The sequence below is a fragment of the Colossoma macropomum genome, unplaced genomic scaffold (genome assembly GCF_904425465.1).
Source record: "Colossoma macropomum unplaced genomic scaffold, Colossoma_macropomum, whole genome shotgun sequence".
Taxonomy (NCBI): domain Eukaryota; kingdom Metazoa; phylum Chordata; class Actinopteri; order Characiformes; family Serrasalmidae; genus Colossoma; species Colossoma macropomum.
The window spans coordinates 20,409,146-20,429,081 of record NW_023494809.1 but is presented as its reverse complement, the minus strand read 5'-3'; the positions used below and the strand labels follow the sequence as shown (position 1 = coordinate 20,429,081).

The following is a 19,936-nucleotide window of genomic DNA, read 5'->3' as shown; positions in this document are numbered from 1 at the left end:
CACAGAGCGTTCGACGTTGGTTCCACAACACTGGATGATCTCTGAAATCGCATTGAAAGAACCGTGAGTACAGTGACACCAACACGCTCAATCGAGTATGGGGTGAATTTGACTATGGTGTCGATGTTGTCTGTACAGCTGGAGGAGGTTCATATTGAGCACTTGTAAAATAACATAATAAACTTTATGCTCACTTAAACTATTTACAATTTACTGCATTGTTCTGTAATGATTTACAAGTGAAATTAATTATTTTGAAATCAGATGAATCTTTTTGAATCACCCTGTACATTCACTCATTGGCTGTATTATCTGAAACACTTACATTATAGGTGCACTTTGTAGACAGTTACTGGCTGTAACTGTAATCAGCTGAATAGCCTTGCGAACAAATTGAAAGCACTTTTTTTGGGTTAAGTCGATGGTTTTTTTCTGGCAGGGGGCCAAAAACTTGTATCTCCAAAATGCTAACTTTTGTAATTTGGGGCCATTTCTTTTGGTCCATTCATCATGAAATTTACACACAATGTAAAGGACAACAGGCATTTTTACATTATGTCAAAAACTGACAAAAACTTGTTCCGACAGAAGCGATTTGCAGCCCTTCTCTTTCGCTACACTTTTCCCTTTCCATCACTTGCTAAAACTTTATCTTAACTTCATCTGTCCAGAAAACCTCTTTTACAGCTGATCAGGCTCATCGTTTCTCCTCGTTGCCAGTTCAAGTCTGGTCTTTCTGTTCTTGGTGCTGATGAAGCGTTTACATCCTGCTCTTCGGTGAACGGTCAATGGTGATTTCAGTCGTACAGTCTGCAGATTGTCTGCAATTTCTGGGCCTGTTATTTTGTGGTTCCTTCTTCCTCATAGCTGTAATGATTTTTCCGCCATCAATTGCTGTGGGCCATCTTGAATGATCTGATCGTCCCAAATCGCTTACCTGCTAGTAGTTTCTATCTCATACTGTTCATTTTGCGATGCCCAATTGCTCTGCAATGGTTCTAACTGCTGTTTACCAGGAATCTTCAAAAAAGCCTGCTTTCTCATCATAGTCAGTTTCTACTTTTAACCTCAAAACCAGCCTAAAAAGACAAACCCCAATGGCTACAACTGTCCTGCACTCTTAATAAACGTGCCAAAAAATGTTCTTTGGAGTGATGCCACAGAGGAAAAAATGAAAAAAATGTATTTGTTGTATGCAAGCCTACTCGCCTGCTACAGTAGTTCAGAGAGTCTGTTTTTCTGGTTTAAAGACTAGCAAAAAAAACCCTTTTGATGATGTATGAAGGTGGGAGGAACTTTTAAAAACTACAGTCACTTGGGGGAGATACATGAGGGTGGGTTGTCTGAAATGCAGAAGAAAGTCAGAGAGCCAACGTTACCGCTAACAACCTGAACATAAGGTCTGTATTTATGAAGCAGGAAAAAGCCATCCACCACTCCTACATCTTCACCATCAACGGTAAAATTAGCAGTCTTTCCTGTTGTCATAACCTTTGTTCTCTTCTTACTGGCCTTTGGCAGACGCTCTTATCCGGAGCAACTTACAATTTGAACACGTTTTACAGAGGTAGGCAAAGGTAGTGTTAGGAGTGTTGCCCAAGTTGGTAAAACATAGGGCGCTTGCCCAAGCAGGGAATCGAACCCCAGCATGGCATGGAGGGCAAAGATGTTACCAGTATGTGAAATACTCGCCATTTTAAGGGTGAAGCAGCTAAACAATGAGCTTTCTCTGAGCTTGTATTTGAGGGTCTATTTTTCTCCTAATGGACAGCATAACATCATAATAATTTTATTCTCAGGGCCCCCCAGAATTTTGATTGAGACATTCAGAAGGTCCAAGAGGTTAATTAGAGGGTCGTGGACCACTCAGGATCCCCTACATTTTGCACTTTGGGTGTTACCCACTACACTATTCCAACCACAATATATGGACTGCTATATTGAGCTGAAGTCCCATCTCTTCACTCACTTCTTTAACCTTCTTTATTAGGACCTTCTGTTCTTCTTGAATTTCCACTATGGGTGTTGCGTCATCTGCAAATCAAAGTTTACTGATGTTTCTTCCACCAATCCTGAATCATTGAACATCTTCCTCCAGTCCCATGTCACTCAATATATGTTCAGCATACAGGATGAACAAGTACAGTGACAGTAGGCAGCTTTGTCTTACTCCTTTACCAATGCGGATCCAGTCTGTTTGTCTATTTTCTGTTATGACTGTGGCTTGTTGATGAGCGTTTCTCATTATCTAAACATAAAAACTACCTCATGTTCATCTTTTGACTTAAAAGTAAACACAGCAGAAAGAATTCTTTGGAACAAAACCATAGAACAACAACTTTATATGTAAGGAATCATTATTGTTAAGACATGAAATGAATATACAACAACGTTATATCACTGTCATAATACTGATACTTCTAACTGTCTTATGGAAACTGGTTTGTGATGATTGCTTAATTTTGCTTAAACACAAGTCTCTGAAAGCAGAGCTGCGAGTTTCTGCGCTAGTCTAAAGCCTATGTTGACACTTAACAGCAGTCGTGTCGGTCAGCATGACCCCTGCAGACACTGGACAATCCTCTTACTCTGTGAGTAAAGGTGTAAGGCTGCAGAGTCAATCCAGCAAAGAGCAAGATCAGGACCTGTGAGATCCTCTCCTCACATTTAACTCCCTGAGATGAAGCAGACCAGCACCTGGTATGTAAACTTTTGTCCACTTTTAACTTCTTGAGCTGTTGGACTTGAGCAAAAGTCAATTGGACTAGCAGGAACACATCACCCCTCATGGTGCACCCTGTGGGCACAGCAAGAAAAGCTCCTGTCTGTTCAAAACCTCGGGCATTACTCAGCAAGAGACCCCCACTGACCTCCATTTGGATTACTCCAGGGGCCTACTTGTGGACATGGTTTTAATCACACAGCTTCATCTGCTCAGGGCAGCTACGCCGACAGGCATCACTCAGGTTTTAGAGAGCATGTAAACTTTGAGGTAAAAGGGATTTTTTGAATTCATGTTACATGTCCACTTATTTCATTTCGCTTATTTCAGAAATTTAGCAACTACCCACTTCCTTCTATTATATGTGTTTTTTGTTTCTTTTCTAAGTTGAAATTATTGTTTGTGGTAATCAGAAATACAACACAGATATTCTTGCTTAATGCTTTATACTGTAGATTGACTTTTGCACATTGAAAAGTTTCTAAAAATGACAATTTAATCAAAATATAGGATTTCTCATGATGTGATCATTGTAAGAATAATGATGTGGCCACAATGAAAAATTTGACCATCACTATACCTGCAGTAGCCTCTAAAGCAAGGGTACTGGAATGTTTTGGCTTGGTGGGCCAAAGTGCAATGTCTCACACTGTCTCTAGAACAGCGTATTTCACATCAAACCACACTGAATTACTTTGTTTACATCTAAATCATTTAATTATGCAGGAATTGAAAAAAATGGTGGAATTCCTCTTTGAATGTACTACTTTTTTTCTGGCTCCTAAGCGATTTTGGAGGGCAGCTTACAATAGCACAGGTTCTCTCTCAGTCAGAAATGTACAGTAAATGAAGCTAAATGCAGAAGCACGTCTCTGGGTCTGAATCTCCGGTGATTACTGACCTATTCAAATCAGGGTCAGCAATATCCTATACCAAGGAGACCAAGTGACTCATTAAAATGCTTCATTAAACAAAAGCGAGGGGTCAACTGCTTCAACCTGAAGTACCTACATTCCTAGTTCTGTGTGAAAAGTTTTATGTTAAGTTTTTAAATCGACTTTGGAAAAACTTGGCTCTGAAAAATGCAAAAGGAATAAATTAGCACCATGATACGAGTAATTGCGACAAACTGGAGGGCACCCGAAGCCTCGCTGTGGCATCAATTACTCAAACCAACTTCATATTAGGACCTTCTCAACTCTGCATTCAATTCTACAATAAAATATGGGCTCAGAGAGACTCCTAGTGGTCAGAAGGATGAACTACAACTGCTTGAGAACCACACTGCATAATAGCACTGTCAGGAAAGAACACAGTGAAATCATTGGGAATGGAATAAAAAACAGAAAAGTCAACCACAGCTCTGAAAACTAAAAAAAATCAATTTTAAAAATATTCTGTGTAATTAAATGTTTAAGATGTAAAAAAGTCATTCAGAGTGGTTTGATGTGAAACTCAATGTTCTAGAGAAACTCTAGAACATGAACGAGACATTGATGGTAGTTTTGAGAAGGGTTTGGCCTAAATGTTTTTTTTTAAACCCATTAATGGTGGAGAGGTACATGAAGGGCGCAAAACAGTCCCCAAAGAAAACTTTTCAGATTTACCACTATTTTACCATAGTCAACATTACATATAAAACTCAGACACAGTAAATTCACTGGTGGTTTTGAATAGCAAATAAAATGGCTTGATGTGTGTTGTAGTGACCCCTGGTTCCTTTCAAGCGAAAATAAATCTGTGTTGGTAAGTTTCTCTAGAATCCACCATTTCACATCAAACCACTCTGAATGACTTGCATTTACATATACATTTTAATGATTGAATTATACAAAAATTTGAAAAATGAGTGGAATTCCCCTTCAGGTGATTTTTGCTTAGAATGACATATAGCAGCAATTTAAATGCTGTTTCTTTTTCCAGAAAAAAGCTGTCATAAAAAATCAGGATCAATCAGTGACATTTACAACTAATGTTTAGTGAATTATGATCAGAAATCTTAATTAAAAACAGGATGAAACAATAAAGGGCGGAACGATCATGTATTTTGATGGCAGACTCGATGACCCATTGGCCCATTTTTTTCTCAGATTTCCAGTACTTTCTATTAGTAAAAGTCACTGTTTGCTCTTAATGGGCCAAAATTGGCGTTTTAATTTCTCAAATGAAAAAACAGTCACCTATTTAAAAAACATGAATCAAATGAAGTCCTCCATTGAAAGTGAGAGGCAATTGACTATTTGGCACAATGAGTCTTGAATAACTATGCATATGTATTTATGCATATGCAGCACCATTCAAGTACAGCGTGAGTGCACTTACCTGACTGTTTTTCCTCATGTTTGGAGAAAAATCTTGTATCTGTAACCCCAGCTGACCATTGAAAGAGGTCAACTAGCAAGGTCCATTAGCAGTAGAACTAGTAGAATTAGTCATAAAAAAGTAAATTAAGGATGTTTATATTACTCGTATCTTGAAATGAAGTCAATTTATTTTATTTAAATGCACAGTCGCATGAAAAAGTTTGGACACGCCAAGTCAAATGAAGTGTTCTGTTGATTTTTCTGTGCAAATTTTAGTGCCGCTTCTCTTCATTTGCTGAGTTTAACATACTGGACTATATATATATATATATATATATATGTTCATTAAAATGTGCAGAGAAATGTGTTTTCTGTAGAGGATCACTTAGAAAATCAACAAAACATGGAACTTGACCGGTGCACACAAACTTTTGCATGTGACTGTATATCTCTGTGATAATATATGCCTTTATATGTGTATTAGGCAACTTATTTTTAATGAATTGAACAGACAGTCAGCAAGCTTGTCTGAAAGTAAAACAGACAGTCAGCAAGTTTGTCTAAAGTAAAACAGTGACCAGCTTTTCCTTTTGATCATTTAATTCACAAATCATGATAAAATAACAGTTGATACCACATAAACATATCCTCATGTATGAAGCCACTGTAAAGACCCTATTTGTATTTCATAGCAAAATTCGACATTTCATTACAGTTATGGCAGCGGTCACAAACATCATTCATTTGGTCAGCATAGTTTATGAACTCATCTAATGACCACATTTCTATTAGAAAACACCCTCACATACAAATCATACTGACACCCACACATACAAACCGGAAAATCGGACAACACTTCAGCAAGTTTGCTGGTTAAACATTTGCTTGCTTTAGAGCAGAATTAAAAAATATTAAAAGATTATCCATTCAAGCATTTATGACGTTGAATGAACAGCAGAGCAGTGTGCGCTTGATCATAAATGTGAACTGACAGCAAAACCTCGTCAGTGTTCTCTGGATGAATTTTGGCTGTACAGCAGGTTTTACCAGGCAGTTCAGTGGATCAGACTATTCAGAGTCGAACTGTGGAGCACTTATGAAATAGAGGCTGCGTGTGTTACTGCAGGAACAAATGAGCCTGTTTTGGCTCAGTGTCTGTTTCAGAGTCAACATGGAGAGGACGCCAAGATTTAAAGGCCTAATTTGTGCTCCGCAATAAAACATTCAAACTGTATATTAATGAGCCTCTGTGGTTTACCCTGCATAATACTGTGATTCCTTGAACAGCCCAGTTAGAACCAATGAAAAAACCTCTGTCTCAGAGAGAAATTCACCTCTATAAAGCTAAACTCACGCTATAATCTTCTAGTATAAGCTTGGCTGAAGCACACTGGACGGATTTTTTGAAAGATCACGTTAAAATTATTATTTGGTTTCTGCAGATTCTTGTTAATGGCCTCAGAATATACCAGATTACACCAACAAGTAAATACTCACTGTCACAACAAAACTTGGATCTCCATTTTTGTTTTTTTTCCATTTTACATAATCTGAAAACGCCAGCTGCCCTTTGCGTGTAAAGATTGCATGTCGACTGGACCAATATAAATGGTCCAAATTCCAAATTGCCATGGACTAAATATCTTTATAAGTTAAGAATGTTTTTCCTTCGGCTGTAAAGTTACCATTTTGGAAACACAAGATTTTGCTCTGACAGTGATAATGTGTGGTACCCAAGTACAGTAATGTACAAAAGTCAGAGACCACCCTTCAGTAATTTAATTTCCAGTCAAAACAGCCACTAAGTACAAGTTATACATTTTTCAGAGATATTTCTGAGGAGATTAGATATAAGATAATCCACTTGTATAGTTTCATAATGCAGTTTTGCGAGCAAAAAAAACAGAAGCTTTAAAAACTGGTGTTTAAAAAAAATGAAATGATGCAAAGAAAATGGGATTTGTCCCCATCAGATAAACAGCACTTAAAGCTTTCATATTTGAGAGAGAGGAGAAAAACAAGCTCCTCTTTTGCTTCAGATCTGAAAACAGGTGTAAATTCTTTCACTGTGAGAGGACTACTTAGAAATAGTTTGAGAAAAATCAAATTTTCATGATTTTCCCCAAATACAGTCGATCAGCAAAGATCATGTTTGGCGTTCAAATGTTGCTTCTTTAGTTTAGAACTGAGCTGTAAGGCTAACAAACACTGGACGTCAATAGTCACCCAAACCGTTTTCAAATATGTTTAAATGGTTTAGTAAAATGACATGGACAGGCCTTATTTACACATTTAAAGAACTATATTATCACCTGCATAACGTCTTGATTTCAGGTACAATTCTGCCTTCAAACTTTGGGAGGCTGGAGCGCAGGGGTGTGTTGTAAAATGTCACTACACAGGTATGCAGCATTAGCACAGTATAACCTAAAGCTTGCTCACTGTATGAGATGTTGCAATTTGAATTACAGTAATTCTACACAAGTGAGGAGCAGAGACACAGCATCACCTGTCACTTGCCCCAAACACACCACAAGGCTCCTGTTGTCTGAAGTCTCACAGGTGGGTCCACGGAGTCACTGGTGGGTCCAGCATCCAACAGATGTGTTTCTCCTTGTGTACATTCAAGGTTGAGGCTCATGGGTGCAGAAAATGTGGTCCACAAACTCATAAATCAGACACTGTACTGATTTTCTGAGTACACTTCCTTACTTTTTCTACCTACGTTACCCTACAGAGCATCTTTGTTGTTTGCCCCATCTTTCGTCATCTCATCATGCTCAGGAAAGCAATGGCTTCCTCTTCTTTTAGCTACACCATAATTTATTTTCTAAAATTTTTTTTTTTTTACATTTTTTAAGTTTAGAGTTTATACTTTGTTCTAAACCACATCAGCTTGTCTGGGTGACCTTAATTAAGACCATGGATGCGGCTCAAGTGGGTTCAGGATGTATATGTGGAACTGCTTGGGGTGACTGTTGACTTTCAATGGCTGTGTTTACATGCGAAGATTGTTGCCAATCTGACTGAATTCGTTCCGATTGTAGATTAAGACTGAGGTGCTTATATGCTCACTCTACTTAAATAAACAATTAAACAATAAAAATCTCAGTTTACATGCACATTACAAGTCATTAGATCCAGACTTTCACGCATTTGTACAGTACTACTTAGTGTAGACGTTACCATGACAACGAGCATCACTTGAGTCCAGACAGAGTGAGATGAGTAGTGGTGTGTTACCTGAGTTTTCATTTGGCTAATTAATTTGCTCCATATTGATTCATCTTATAGCTCCAGTGCTAAAGAAGCAAAATTTACACGTCAAAAACATCTTTGCTGATCAACTGCATTTGGGGCAGGTGGAAAATATAGAAAGTTCATTTTTTTGCTATTTCTTTAATGCTGTGGGTCTGAAAGGACATGTAGCTCTCAAGAAGCCCTTACTGAGAAAAGAATATATAAAAAAAGAGGAACATTTACACCTCAACACTGAAACTAGACATCTAAGCTTTTATGGATTGATGTGTCTAAATGTTATTAGGATTATTTTGATAGCATGAAGCAGCCAACTTCTAAGGCCTTGTTCAGACTGCCAGCCCAAATCTGATTTTTTGGCATATGAGATTTCAATCAGATTTTTACAGATTTATCTCAGTCTGGACACTCTGGACGCTCAAATCGGATTTCAAAGAGTCTTTTGCGTCACTTGCAATTTGACAAACAACGTGATGTCAAATCTAGAGTGAAGGAAGCGCTGGGATTCAAGAAGAGCGCCAAAGATTCATGCCTATACCAGAGAATTTTGAAGAGTTTGGTGGGCGAGATGATGCACCTCCATCTCTTCTTCATCCACGTTTGAAATCCGCGTCACCAGCATAGCTAACGTGGTTACTGAAACCTACGTCATTACCACAGCAGCCCATGCAGATCGGTTGGTGATGTCTGAACAAACAAATCTGATCTGATCAATTGCAAATAATAGCATGGACAGCCGCTTCAAAAGATCTCATTTGAGAAACAAATCCGAATTGCCTGCAGTCTGAACACAGCCTAGGACTAAACTTAGGAGGTGTAGAAAAATACCCCTGTAGTTTTCTTTGAAAAGCTGAAAGCAAGAAAAAGAATAGAAGCTGCAAAAAAGGAAAAGAGTGGACACACTAAATACTGAAACATTTGATATTAAGTTTAGTTGTTGATGCTTCTGTGTATTTTTCTGTTCAACCAGCTTTTGAATGAAACGCTGGTCTCTGACTTTTGCACAGTACTGTAATTCTTAGCTTTTTTTGACAGACAAACCTTCATTCATCAAAATTAAGTTAAAAAGTGATCACCTACTACAACAAGAGTGGTTTCAGATATGTTCAACATAAAACTTGTTTAAAACGTTTTGATTGGACATTTTCCTCCAGTACATTAGTGCAACTCAACCTTAATTAGTTCCACACTCTACACTATATCTAAACATTAAAAATGATTATAAAAATATGTTTTATTATCCCAACATACACAGTAATTAAGAATTACAAACTTGAATAGTGAGCAAATATGCATTCGCAAAGTTCAAAAAATCAGCTTCTCTTTGTTGAAGTCAAATTGAAATCATTTTGCCGCTAATTAGAGCACAAGAGTCACGATTCATGGCAGGAGTAGTTTCACCAGTATTTCAATTTTAAAAGGAATCTCATTAAAAAGCTTTTCAAAAGTCTTTCAATGGAAACTGAGCCCTTAGGGATTTGGGTTTTACTATACTTGGATCGCCATATTGACAAGCTTTAGAATGATCTTCAACTCATTTTTGAATATGCGAATCATACTGTATAATAAGGCATTGCCAATCACTTTACTACATATAGCACCACATGCTATATTAAATATTGAAGCACGTAGCATTACATGCTAACTGTTACTACAACATGTACAGTATGATTAAACAAAACATCTCACATGACCCATTTGTGAATGTAAAAAGAGAAAAGCAAGATAAAATGAATTACACATGTATGAACTGTAGTCTTACGGGCCTTAAAAAATAAATTATGATAAAATTTCGGAAGTGCTTAAAATAACCTTCATTACTACAAATCGTCCATTCAGTGTAAAGACTTATTCATTCTTCATTACAACAATATCTGGTAACATTTTATAATAACAGGCCTCTATATTAGAAACGTAATCATTATCTAATAGTTTGTTATTGATAGTTAATTATTATATAATTGTTACTTGTCCATTAATAAGGATTTGGATTTTTAACTGTTTACTTAGTGACATATAAATAATTAAATCATTGTAAATGCTTTTCACAAACGTATTAGATGTATTTATGTTATATAAGTGAAATAATTAATATGATACATTTTTAAGTCGCAACGTTATAATAGGGTCCCAATTCAAAGTTTGGGCAGCCCTGGTTTTGTTTTCTAAGTGAAAGTAAGTTACATTATCACTGTTTATTTGCTGAATTTATCATACTGGAAAAAAGTAAAGCATAAAATGTGGCCTGTGCAAAACTTTGTACACATTTTAGATTTTATGCTTTAGTTTTTATGTTACACTCAGCAAATTCCTACAAATTGTAAACTAAAATCTGCAGAAAAATGTCATATTTAAGTGTGCCCTCTGTAGAGGGTGTGTTAACATATTTTCATTTACAAAATTAACTAAATGTGTAATTTGTTGTTCAAACTTTTGCATACAATTATATTAACCATTTAATAATGATTAACTACGCGTAAAGGAAAAATTAGCAAAGTAGCAAGTAAATAACTACTTAATCATTTAAAACAGGACATAGACAATTCATTCATAATTGTTAAGAAATGTTTTTATGCAACTAAAACTAAATGGTTAATATTTCAAGTTATATAATTTTTGAGTTGGTTCATTTTTTTCTATTAATTCTTGAATATTATGTCACTAAGTAAAAAATTAATATTCAAGAAGTATGTCTTATTAATGCAACAATATCCATTTTTGTCAAACGGCTAATATTTCAAGTTATATCTTTTTGTGTTATGAGTGTCAAATAACAAAAATCATTATTGACAAACTATAATAAATGAAAATGATTAGATTCCAACAGTCCAAAATAATTCTTGACTGTTATGTCACTAAGTAAACTGTTAATTTAAATAGGATCATTTATTAATGCAACAATTGCCATTTTTACACTTACATCAATTGAACATGGCAGCTGTCCTCTGTACTCTGTAAATTTCATGATAAATGCACCAAGAGAAGTGACCTAAAACCACTTGGAATAAAATCTCTTTACATTATACAGACACATGTTTTTCTATGGACAGTGACGATATGTAGCTAATCAGTCATTTACCAACTATTAGATGATTAATAAGCTGCTGTTTATTTGGTGCCTGTTATAATAAAGTGTTACCCAATATCCTCAAAGGTTATTAAACTTCAGTGGATGGTAGAAAATTAAGACTGGAATAAACAATCCACTCGATTTTGCTGCTAAGCAAACCAGACACTGTTGCTCATTTAAAACAGCTCTAATACTGTCAGCTACTAATTTAGCTTCTAAGCAAATTCTCACACAAACTTACAAAAATGCAACTTTTTTGTAAACAATAAATTAGTGCAAAAAAAGCTATTTTAGACTATCTGTAAACTAGGTCCTATATTGCATGTCGCTGGGAATATGTATGTCATATGATATTCAGAGAGGTATACTTTAATAATTTACAAGCCATCAGCTGCTTCTTGAACAAAATCGGACTTTAGAATTATGCAAAAAATTAGTCAGTTTTATACCTACTTAAATGTTCACCAGTGAGATTTATGCAAACTTAATGCAAGAGTCAGTAGCTTTCTCAGTTTCTCAGTTCTTTATTCAGTTAAAGGGGAATTCCACCAATTTTTAAAAACTTCTAGGCAAAGTCATTCACAGTGGTTTGATGCGAAAAGCTCTGTTCTAGAGAAACTCACTGAGTCAGTGGTGGTGATAGGAACCAGATGTCTGAAGCGTTTATGCCTGTAAAATCTAGCTCACAGACGTTTAAAATATGAAAGGGTCATGAATACCCTGCCGGGTGCTCGATGAGACATTGTTTTACCATAGTTTTGAGATTTAATTTTGGTATTTTAGGTATTTCAAAAGCTAATAATGATTGACAGATATATGCAAAGCAAAATCATCCCCAAAAGAAAGCTTATTTTTTCAGATTTACCACTATTAGCATTACATATAAAAACACGTGTTGGGTTTGGATTGCAAACAAAATGAATATTTATATTGTAGACACTGTGGTTCCCATCATCACCACTGTAAAGAAATGTGAGTCGGTAAGTTTCTCTACAATGAACCATCTCACATCAAACCACTCTGAATGACACTGTTTACATCCCGACCACTGAGCCATGTAGAAATTCTAAAAAATGAGTGGAATTCCCCTTTAAAGGGACATTCGCATGCTTATATTTTGCAATTACATTACCTTTCATAAGTTTAGACTCACCATTCAAAAGTTTGGGATCACATTCATAGTGTTTTTCATCATATTCATAGTCCAATTTAGTTACAGTTTACATGTGATTTTAACATGATCCTAGTACTCAGCACCTCACAGGTTTCAAATCATTTGTAGGGAGCTGTTAAAAATTACAATTTTTTGTGTCCAGAATGGAGAAAAAATTAGCATCCAGACTGCTTCGTATTTGAGTGGTGATTAAATCTGGAGGCAGATAATTTATCAAGAAAATAGATAATTACAGAATATCAGTTATCATTTAAAAGCTTATTATTGTTTCCTAAAGAATACCTTCTGGTATCTAGTTTACAGTAATGTGCACTATAAAAGTTATCACTGAATGAAATCACAAAACTGGTAACGAGAAGTGGTTCCAAACTTTTGAACAGTGGAGCTGTGACTTAGATCAACTAAGTCGATCCCCTTGCAGTGTGCTTATTAGGTTACATCCCTTATTAATTTCTTTTCCCTATTACATTCAAAATATGCACTAAAAATGCTAATGATTCATGAAAAAGGCATTTTAAATCAAAAGCTTTCATTAGGCTACCCATGTGTGCATGGTAGTCATTAACTGTGAAATGATGAAATATTCAAATAATGTATGACACTAAAGCAGCGCTGTCATGATTACTCATTTTTACTCAATTAAAAAAAATCGTGGATTAAAATATGATCAATGACCAGGGGTTAATTGGCATATTTTAAATTCTCCTTTTGGTCTCCATTATAGAAAGAAACAGATGGAAATCTGGACTATCTATGTTCATGTTTTGCCATGTAGTGCTATTTTTAAGGCTTTTTAGTTTCTTTTTACAAATAAATGAATGTGGAATCTTTGCATGATTTGTTATTGTTCATTTAAGCTCATTTATCCAGTTTGGCCTGTTTTAAACTCTGATTACTTGATTAACTGTCAGATTAATCAGTGGATGACCAATAAAATCCATAGACAGCCCTACACTTCAGTGAAAATGAAAAAACATCAGATGCTGTAACCAGCATTTTTTAAAACATTCAGACACCATTCCATTGTCCTGTTGTCAGTCTTTGAAGGTAGTTTCCTGTTTAAAATTGACATGAATACACTATTCTGCTGTATTCTTTTCTGGTGACTCACTGTTCCTGTCCCCTCTGTACTCTGTTCATTATATCTCCCTCCATTGAGACTAGCTCTTGGTAAACCAAGATAAGACACAGTCACGTGTCCTACCTTGTGAGCGTTCAAAAGCAGCTCCAGAAGAAGCTCTATGTGTGTAAACTCACACTCCGCAGTCGGAGCTCCTGTCCAGAAGCTTGCGGTTGAGGCAGAGCAGCGTGGAGAGGCAGGCCACAGACATGTGGAAGGCCAGCTGCCAGACATTCCTCAGGCCAAACAGAAAGGTGTTGCATAGAATGATAATGGTCAGGAGCGTGAAGGACTTGAGCTTCTTCAGTGAGGAGTGGAATAAGTAAAGGTGACACTGTGACAAAGAAAGAACAAGAATCAGGGTTGGCACCTGTTAAGAGATGCAAACATCCTCTGCAGGGCAAAATCTCAAAAGTTGAAAAACACTACAGCGCAGCAACGCCTGCCAAGGAGGTGTCAGAAGAATATACATCTTAAAGTATATAATTCTTTACATAGTTTAATTATAAAATTCCACCGAATTACTTCAAACTGTAGCCCCAGAGAGTGTGTGTGAGTATATTTACACATATGTATACATATAATGTATATACATACATATATATGTGTGTGTGTGTGTGTATATATATATATATATATATATATATATATATATATATATATATATACACACACACATACTCATATGAATACATATAATGCACACATATATACAAACACACACATACATACAACATTTTTTTTTTTGTCACTGCATCCTTGTCCCATAGGGTCACTCAAAGCAAAAGGATTTTAGTCTAAAGTCCAAGTCCAAAGGGGGTTTTGAACTCTGACTTTAGACAGGTTTGGTAAAATGATCCACACATATTGTTGACTACAGATGTTAATTACAAATTGTTAATTACAAATGCTGACCTTTTAAAATTATAAGCTTTAAATCGGCTACGTCATGTATGTATATTTCCAGGCATCAAAGGTAAGATATAAATGGTCCATAAACCCTTCTAATGTTCACTAGGCCCATGAAAAGCACAGTCATTACGCTTTGGCTTAAGATGCTTGACGCTGCTTGTGCAGATGTTTTTCCTCAACTTTCGTTGTGTAACTTAGATCTCAGATCTGTGATTCTAACTGTTATGTGGGCTTTAGTGGGGTTCACTGGAGTTGAGCTTGTTGTGAGCAGGTGCATACTTTACAGCAGTGTTGCCTGGATTTTTGTAAAGCCTGCATTCTCTTTGATGTGAACAGTTTTGTTATTGTAATGTTGGATTAGGCAGGGGAACATCTCCACTGCTGTGAGCAATTGGCTTTATCCTTATGTCAAGATACTGTGGGACATAATGGAAACGTGCAAAGTGTAACCCAATATATTTCCCACCGCCACCCCTGTACGATGGATGGCCTGGCCAAAGCTGGGCTGCTCTGCCCTGTTCAGCAAGGGAATGGAACTACCACCAACCAGGTATTATTTGGGTAGGGGATCATTCTCAACACTGCAGTAATACTGACACGGCAGTGGCATGCAAATGTGTGTGGCAATGTGTCATTGCTGTGAGTGATACACCATTCAAATAATATTTGGTGAGCTGTTCTCTTGTGGTAGTCCCTTTCCACTGATGGACCCTGGAGGGTTGAAGACAAATTGTACAGCGACAGCAGGCTACAGACAGTCACTGTAGACCTTAAAAGTGCATCAATGAATGTAGCCACAAGGTAGATTATAAACAGGACACTCAGTGTATACAACAGATGATTGGTGATATGTAATATGTATGATTTAAGGACATGTGGCAAATATGAAATAACTTACCTGGCAAACACAACATACAAACGCCAAAAGAAATGCCACAACATTCCATATTCCTTCATAATCATCCTGTGAAAAATAAAATAACATCAATCATATCAAAAGTTTAACAGACTTAGAGTTCACATTAATTTCACATGAAGTTGGACGTTACCTGGAAGGTGTATTCAATTAGATGGACACCTCGAATGAGATTGAGGGCAGCGCACATAATGTTGAGCACCAGCGAGAGGATGCCAGGTGCTGAGACTGGCTCCAGTCTCTGATTCTGACCTTCAAAACGAACAGTTTGGTCACAGTTAAAACCTGAATTCGGCCATGGTTTCAAACAAAAATCTTATTTACACAATTTTCCACTTACCCCAATTGCATTTGATCAGCCAAGACATGTTTAGTGTCCAGAGTTTTCTTCTAGTCTTTCACTGGACATTTGAGGTAATTGAACAAGTAATGTAAGATTACCGCCCCCAATTAGTTAGAGCTTTAATTGGGCCTGAAATTTTGGTCTGATCCCGAATAAATTCAAAAACTTTCTGTCCCAGCCCGACCCTAACCCAAAACTTGACAGGACCTGCACCACGTTATAAGGTTTTGAGTCTGTTTGTCAACACCTGACCAGACCCGAACTACAATTATCAAGTTTTGAGTCCGAAACTGACTGAGCTTGACAAAATCTGTGAGAAACTGACCGGAACCAGCCAATCATTACGTAAAGTGATGAATAAAATCTATTTCAAATAATATTATAAAATGATATTGCCGGTAATCGCCAGTTGAACTGCATAGCAACAACAATAATGTAATTAAAAATACATATAAAATAATGGTATAATAAAATAATCAGCTGTCCAAAATGAATTTTAAGTTCTGGTTCAAAAAATGTATTTGTTAACCAAGTGATGCTTTCATACAACATTTCAGCTGTTTATTGTCTGGATAAGCTGCCCTCTCCTCGATTCCTCAAGGTTTCTTCAAGAGCTTCAAGAGGATGGCTACTACTGCTTTATACTATGCAAAGTACTCAAGAAGAAACTTCAGACACCAAATCTTGGTCTTGATTGATCACCTGCGCTTGAGATAAGGGAAAATTGTACAAATAAAAAAATCCAAACCTGATGGAGCTGGCTGCTCAATGTGGCCATTTGCTGCTCCATTACTGAGCTGCACATCTTCCATGGTGAGGATCTGGGGAGGGCTGGCCCTCAGCTCCTCCTGCACCTCAGCCAAGGTCACACCAAGAGAAGGGCCCCCACTCTGGTTGTAGTGCTGCTGCAGTTTTTGAATGACACTGTCTGATGTAGAGAAAAGGACATTACAACCTTTACACAAATCTGGATTGAACAATCACAGTTCCAGATGAGTCAAGGTATTCATGTAAACCAACAAATGAAATTATTTCAAAGCAATGGTGTTTTAAATTTGGTGTCCAAATTTTTCTTCTAGCTTATTTGTGCTAGATCTATGAGGCTAATGTAGCAAACGAACACTAGAAGTCAATAGTCACCCAAATCTGTACCTCCTGAAAAATTCTTTGAGCCCGCTCAAACCACATCCTGGTTTTCATCAAGGTTGATCTTGCAATCTAGAAAAACTATTAATCTTGAAACTTTGAAATATATATGTGCAAGGAATTCTGTAAAGGGGCTGGAATTCAGCACAACAGCTGTTGTCTAAAGTGACTGACCACAGTGTTCAGCTACACATTGACGTTTTGTTCATTTTTGTAGTTCACAGTAAGTCATACTGTGTCTAAACCACATTGGCAAGTCTGCACTGAATGAAGCTTAATGAAGCTCTGGATGTGGACTGAGCAGGTTGACAAAAGTTTTTGTGGATGTATTTATCACAAGGTTTTTGGTGACTATTGACTTATAGTCTTTGTTAGCAATGTTAGCCTTGTAGCTCCAATGCAAAACTAAAGAAGTAAGATTTGGACACTAAACATGTCTTGGCTGATCAAATACATCTGAAGTAAATGGAAAATTGAGTAAATTTTTAGCCAAGTCTTATTATTGATTCAATATTGCGTTTTTACTACATTGCAAGGTATATTGTCATCGTAATATATAACAGCATAAACAATACTAGTATTTTGTCCTTATCGAGCAGTCCTAGTATCTGCCATCCTTTTATCGTGTACAGTTCATCTAATACCATAAGCACATCCCTTCGTACACTCACCGAACTCTAGGAATGGGTATGGCCGGGTTGCCAGGGCGACCGCTGAGTTGTCGAAGCTTGCAGTGAACTCCCAGCGGAGGTCTTCCAGGAAGCAGAAGGCCACAGCAGCAGGGAGGCTACACGCACACACCATCAAGTAGGCCACACCCTCCGACGAGAGGAAGCTACAACATACAGAGAGAGCGTTTAGTAAACAAATGACCTCACAGGACGAGTGGGCCGTTTTCTGGCTCAGTTTTGACCCCTCCACTGGAGGTAAACAAAGCTAGACTTGACAGGACATTTGGAACCTGTTTTTCCTTATTACTGCAACCACAAAACATGGATTAATTACATTAATTTTCAACATTTTTAACAAATTTTTAAGTATGCAATATGTGGATTTGAACATCTTTAAAGACTTTAAGTAAAAAGTGGAAGAATATATTCTTGTGCTGATATGCATTTGAACCAGCTAGAGCGGGGCAATATGACAATAGTTGTGATTATTGTTCATCATTATTGTGATCAATTATATCACAATATGCTTTTCTGAGCACTAATTGGATTTGGTGCAGCATAATGTGTGAAATGTGGAATACAAACAACTTTGTTTTTGATGGTATTTTTAAAATGTAGGCTTACATTGTCTGTTCCGACTTGATCAGATGTCAGAAAAAATATCGTGACATATTGTGCATCATAAAAAAAAATCCTGAAATACTGTGATATGATATTTTGCCATATTGTCAACCTCTAAACAGCTATTACCCTGATCATCCCAACAGGTTCTGCTGCTCATCTTAATCAACATTTACAATGCATTAGAAGCCCAAACTGGATCCTAATTCCATTCTGATGCCCCCCAAATTTGAGAGTGAGACTTTATACTGTGTATAGAGCAAGTAACAGTCTGTTCTCTCACTACAATACCCAGCATGCACTATGCACATACATCACACAACCATTTAGAATCGCTGTGGTGTCAGTCAATCCTGACTGCTAATTGGCTATTTACAATGAAGACTCACTAGATATGGAGCTCATGGCCCTTGATGGTCCCTCTCTCAGGGAGCAAGTTCAGGGACTTAGAAATGACTTTCAGCTGCTGCTTCCTCTCCTGGAGCTCCCTGTTGTGCTGGAAGTCAGTGGACGCAGAGAGAGGGAGTCCATCCCTGACCCGAACCACAAAGGCAAACAGGATCAGTGCCATGCTGCACACAGGCCTTTAGGAAGATTCATCCTGAAAAAGAAGAGCAAGAAGAGGCTCCCTGTGAGCAGAGAACAGTGCTGTGTATTAACATATTGATATTTAAATAGGATATTGATTTTTTGTCCAAGCATTAGCATTCAAATTTATGACTTCCATTTCCATTTCAAGTTTAAAAGTTATGTATTTCAAATGGTAACTGTATGTAATTGTATGTATTTCAATTCTCTAAGTAGGTGTGCTAAACACTACAATTCCCATGATGCATTGCAAAAGCAAGCCAGCTGGCAACAGAACAGCGAACAGAATTAGTTTACATTTTAAAGAGACCAGAGATGAGAAAAAAAACACTCAAACGCCTTTTGAGAAGTGATAATTAACTTACTTCTCGGTATATTCAAGATTATTTCCTTTAAATGACTATCAGCAGGTTCCACAAACCAGTGTATAATACAGGAGACATACAGGAGACATCTGACACATACGCTGTATTATGTTGCTACCTGAATCAACTTCAAGACACTATCACTTAAGCTTCCTTATAAGCACTGCAAGCGAGTTTGTAAAGCTACATATTAAAGCGAGTCCACTTCGCTTATATGTGCAGAGACTCTTTAGGTTAACTAGAATTTCAAGTTAGTGATAACCAGTATTGACAGCTAGTTCATAGATGATCTTTCCGTATTCCTAATAACTTACTACTGTGCCCTGCCATGCTGTTATTGTTGCACTGATTTCTTATTTGTATAATTATGCAGAGAAAATAATAAATCATGCCTCTTTTACTCAGTGTTGAGGAGTAATTAGCACCAGCTAGCAGGTGCACGGATATAACCAGCCCTTACCTCATTCTTTCTGGATTTAACTCTTTTTATATAATACTAATAAAAGTTAGACACTGTATTCTGTTGTATCGGCTAGTTCCAGTATCTTAACAACCGAAACATATCATTTAATCCCGGTATTCATGGTTATAATTGTGCAACGCCATCACATAAACACGAACAACGGAGTGAAATTCCGCCATGGGGGAGAGAATGTGTTACCAATTTCAAAATAAAGGCCCCCTAAAGTCCCGAGAAACTATAATTGTAATAATAAAAATGTGTTTT

At 36.9% G+C, this 19,936-nt stretch overlaps 1 protein-coding gene across 1 annotated transcript; it reads right to left on the bottom strand.

Moving 5' to 3' along the window:
* Positions 1–5,607: 5,607 nt before the first annotated feature.
* sec22c (SEC22 homolog C, vesicle trafficking protein) lies at positions 5,608–19,843 on the bottom strand. Its single transcript, XM_036558323.1, has 7 exons — positions 19,670–19,843; positions 18,646–18,857; positions 17,636–17,799; positions 16,567–16,746; positions 15,609–15,727; positions 15,458–15,523; positions 5,608–13,981 (listed from the first exon to the last, which is right to left on the bottom strand). The coding sequence occupies exons 2-7, from the start codon at positions 18,825–18,827 to the stop codon at positions 13,781–13,783; spliced, it is 912 nt and encodes a 303-aa protein (XP_036414216.1). The 5' UTR covers positions 18,828–18,857; positions 19,670–19,843; the 3' UTR covers positions 5,608–13,780.
* Positions 19,844–19,936: the final 93 nt, after the last annotated feature.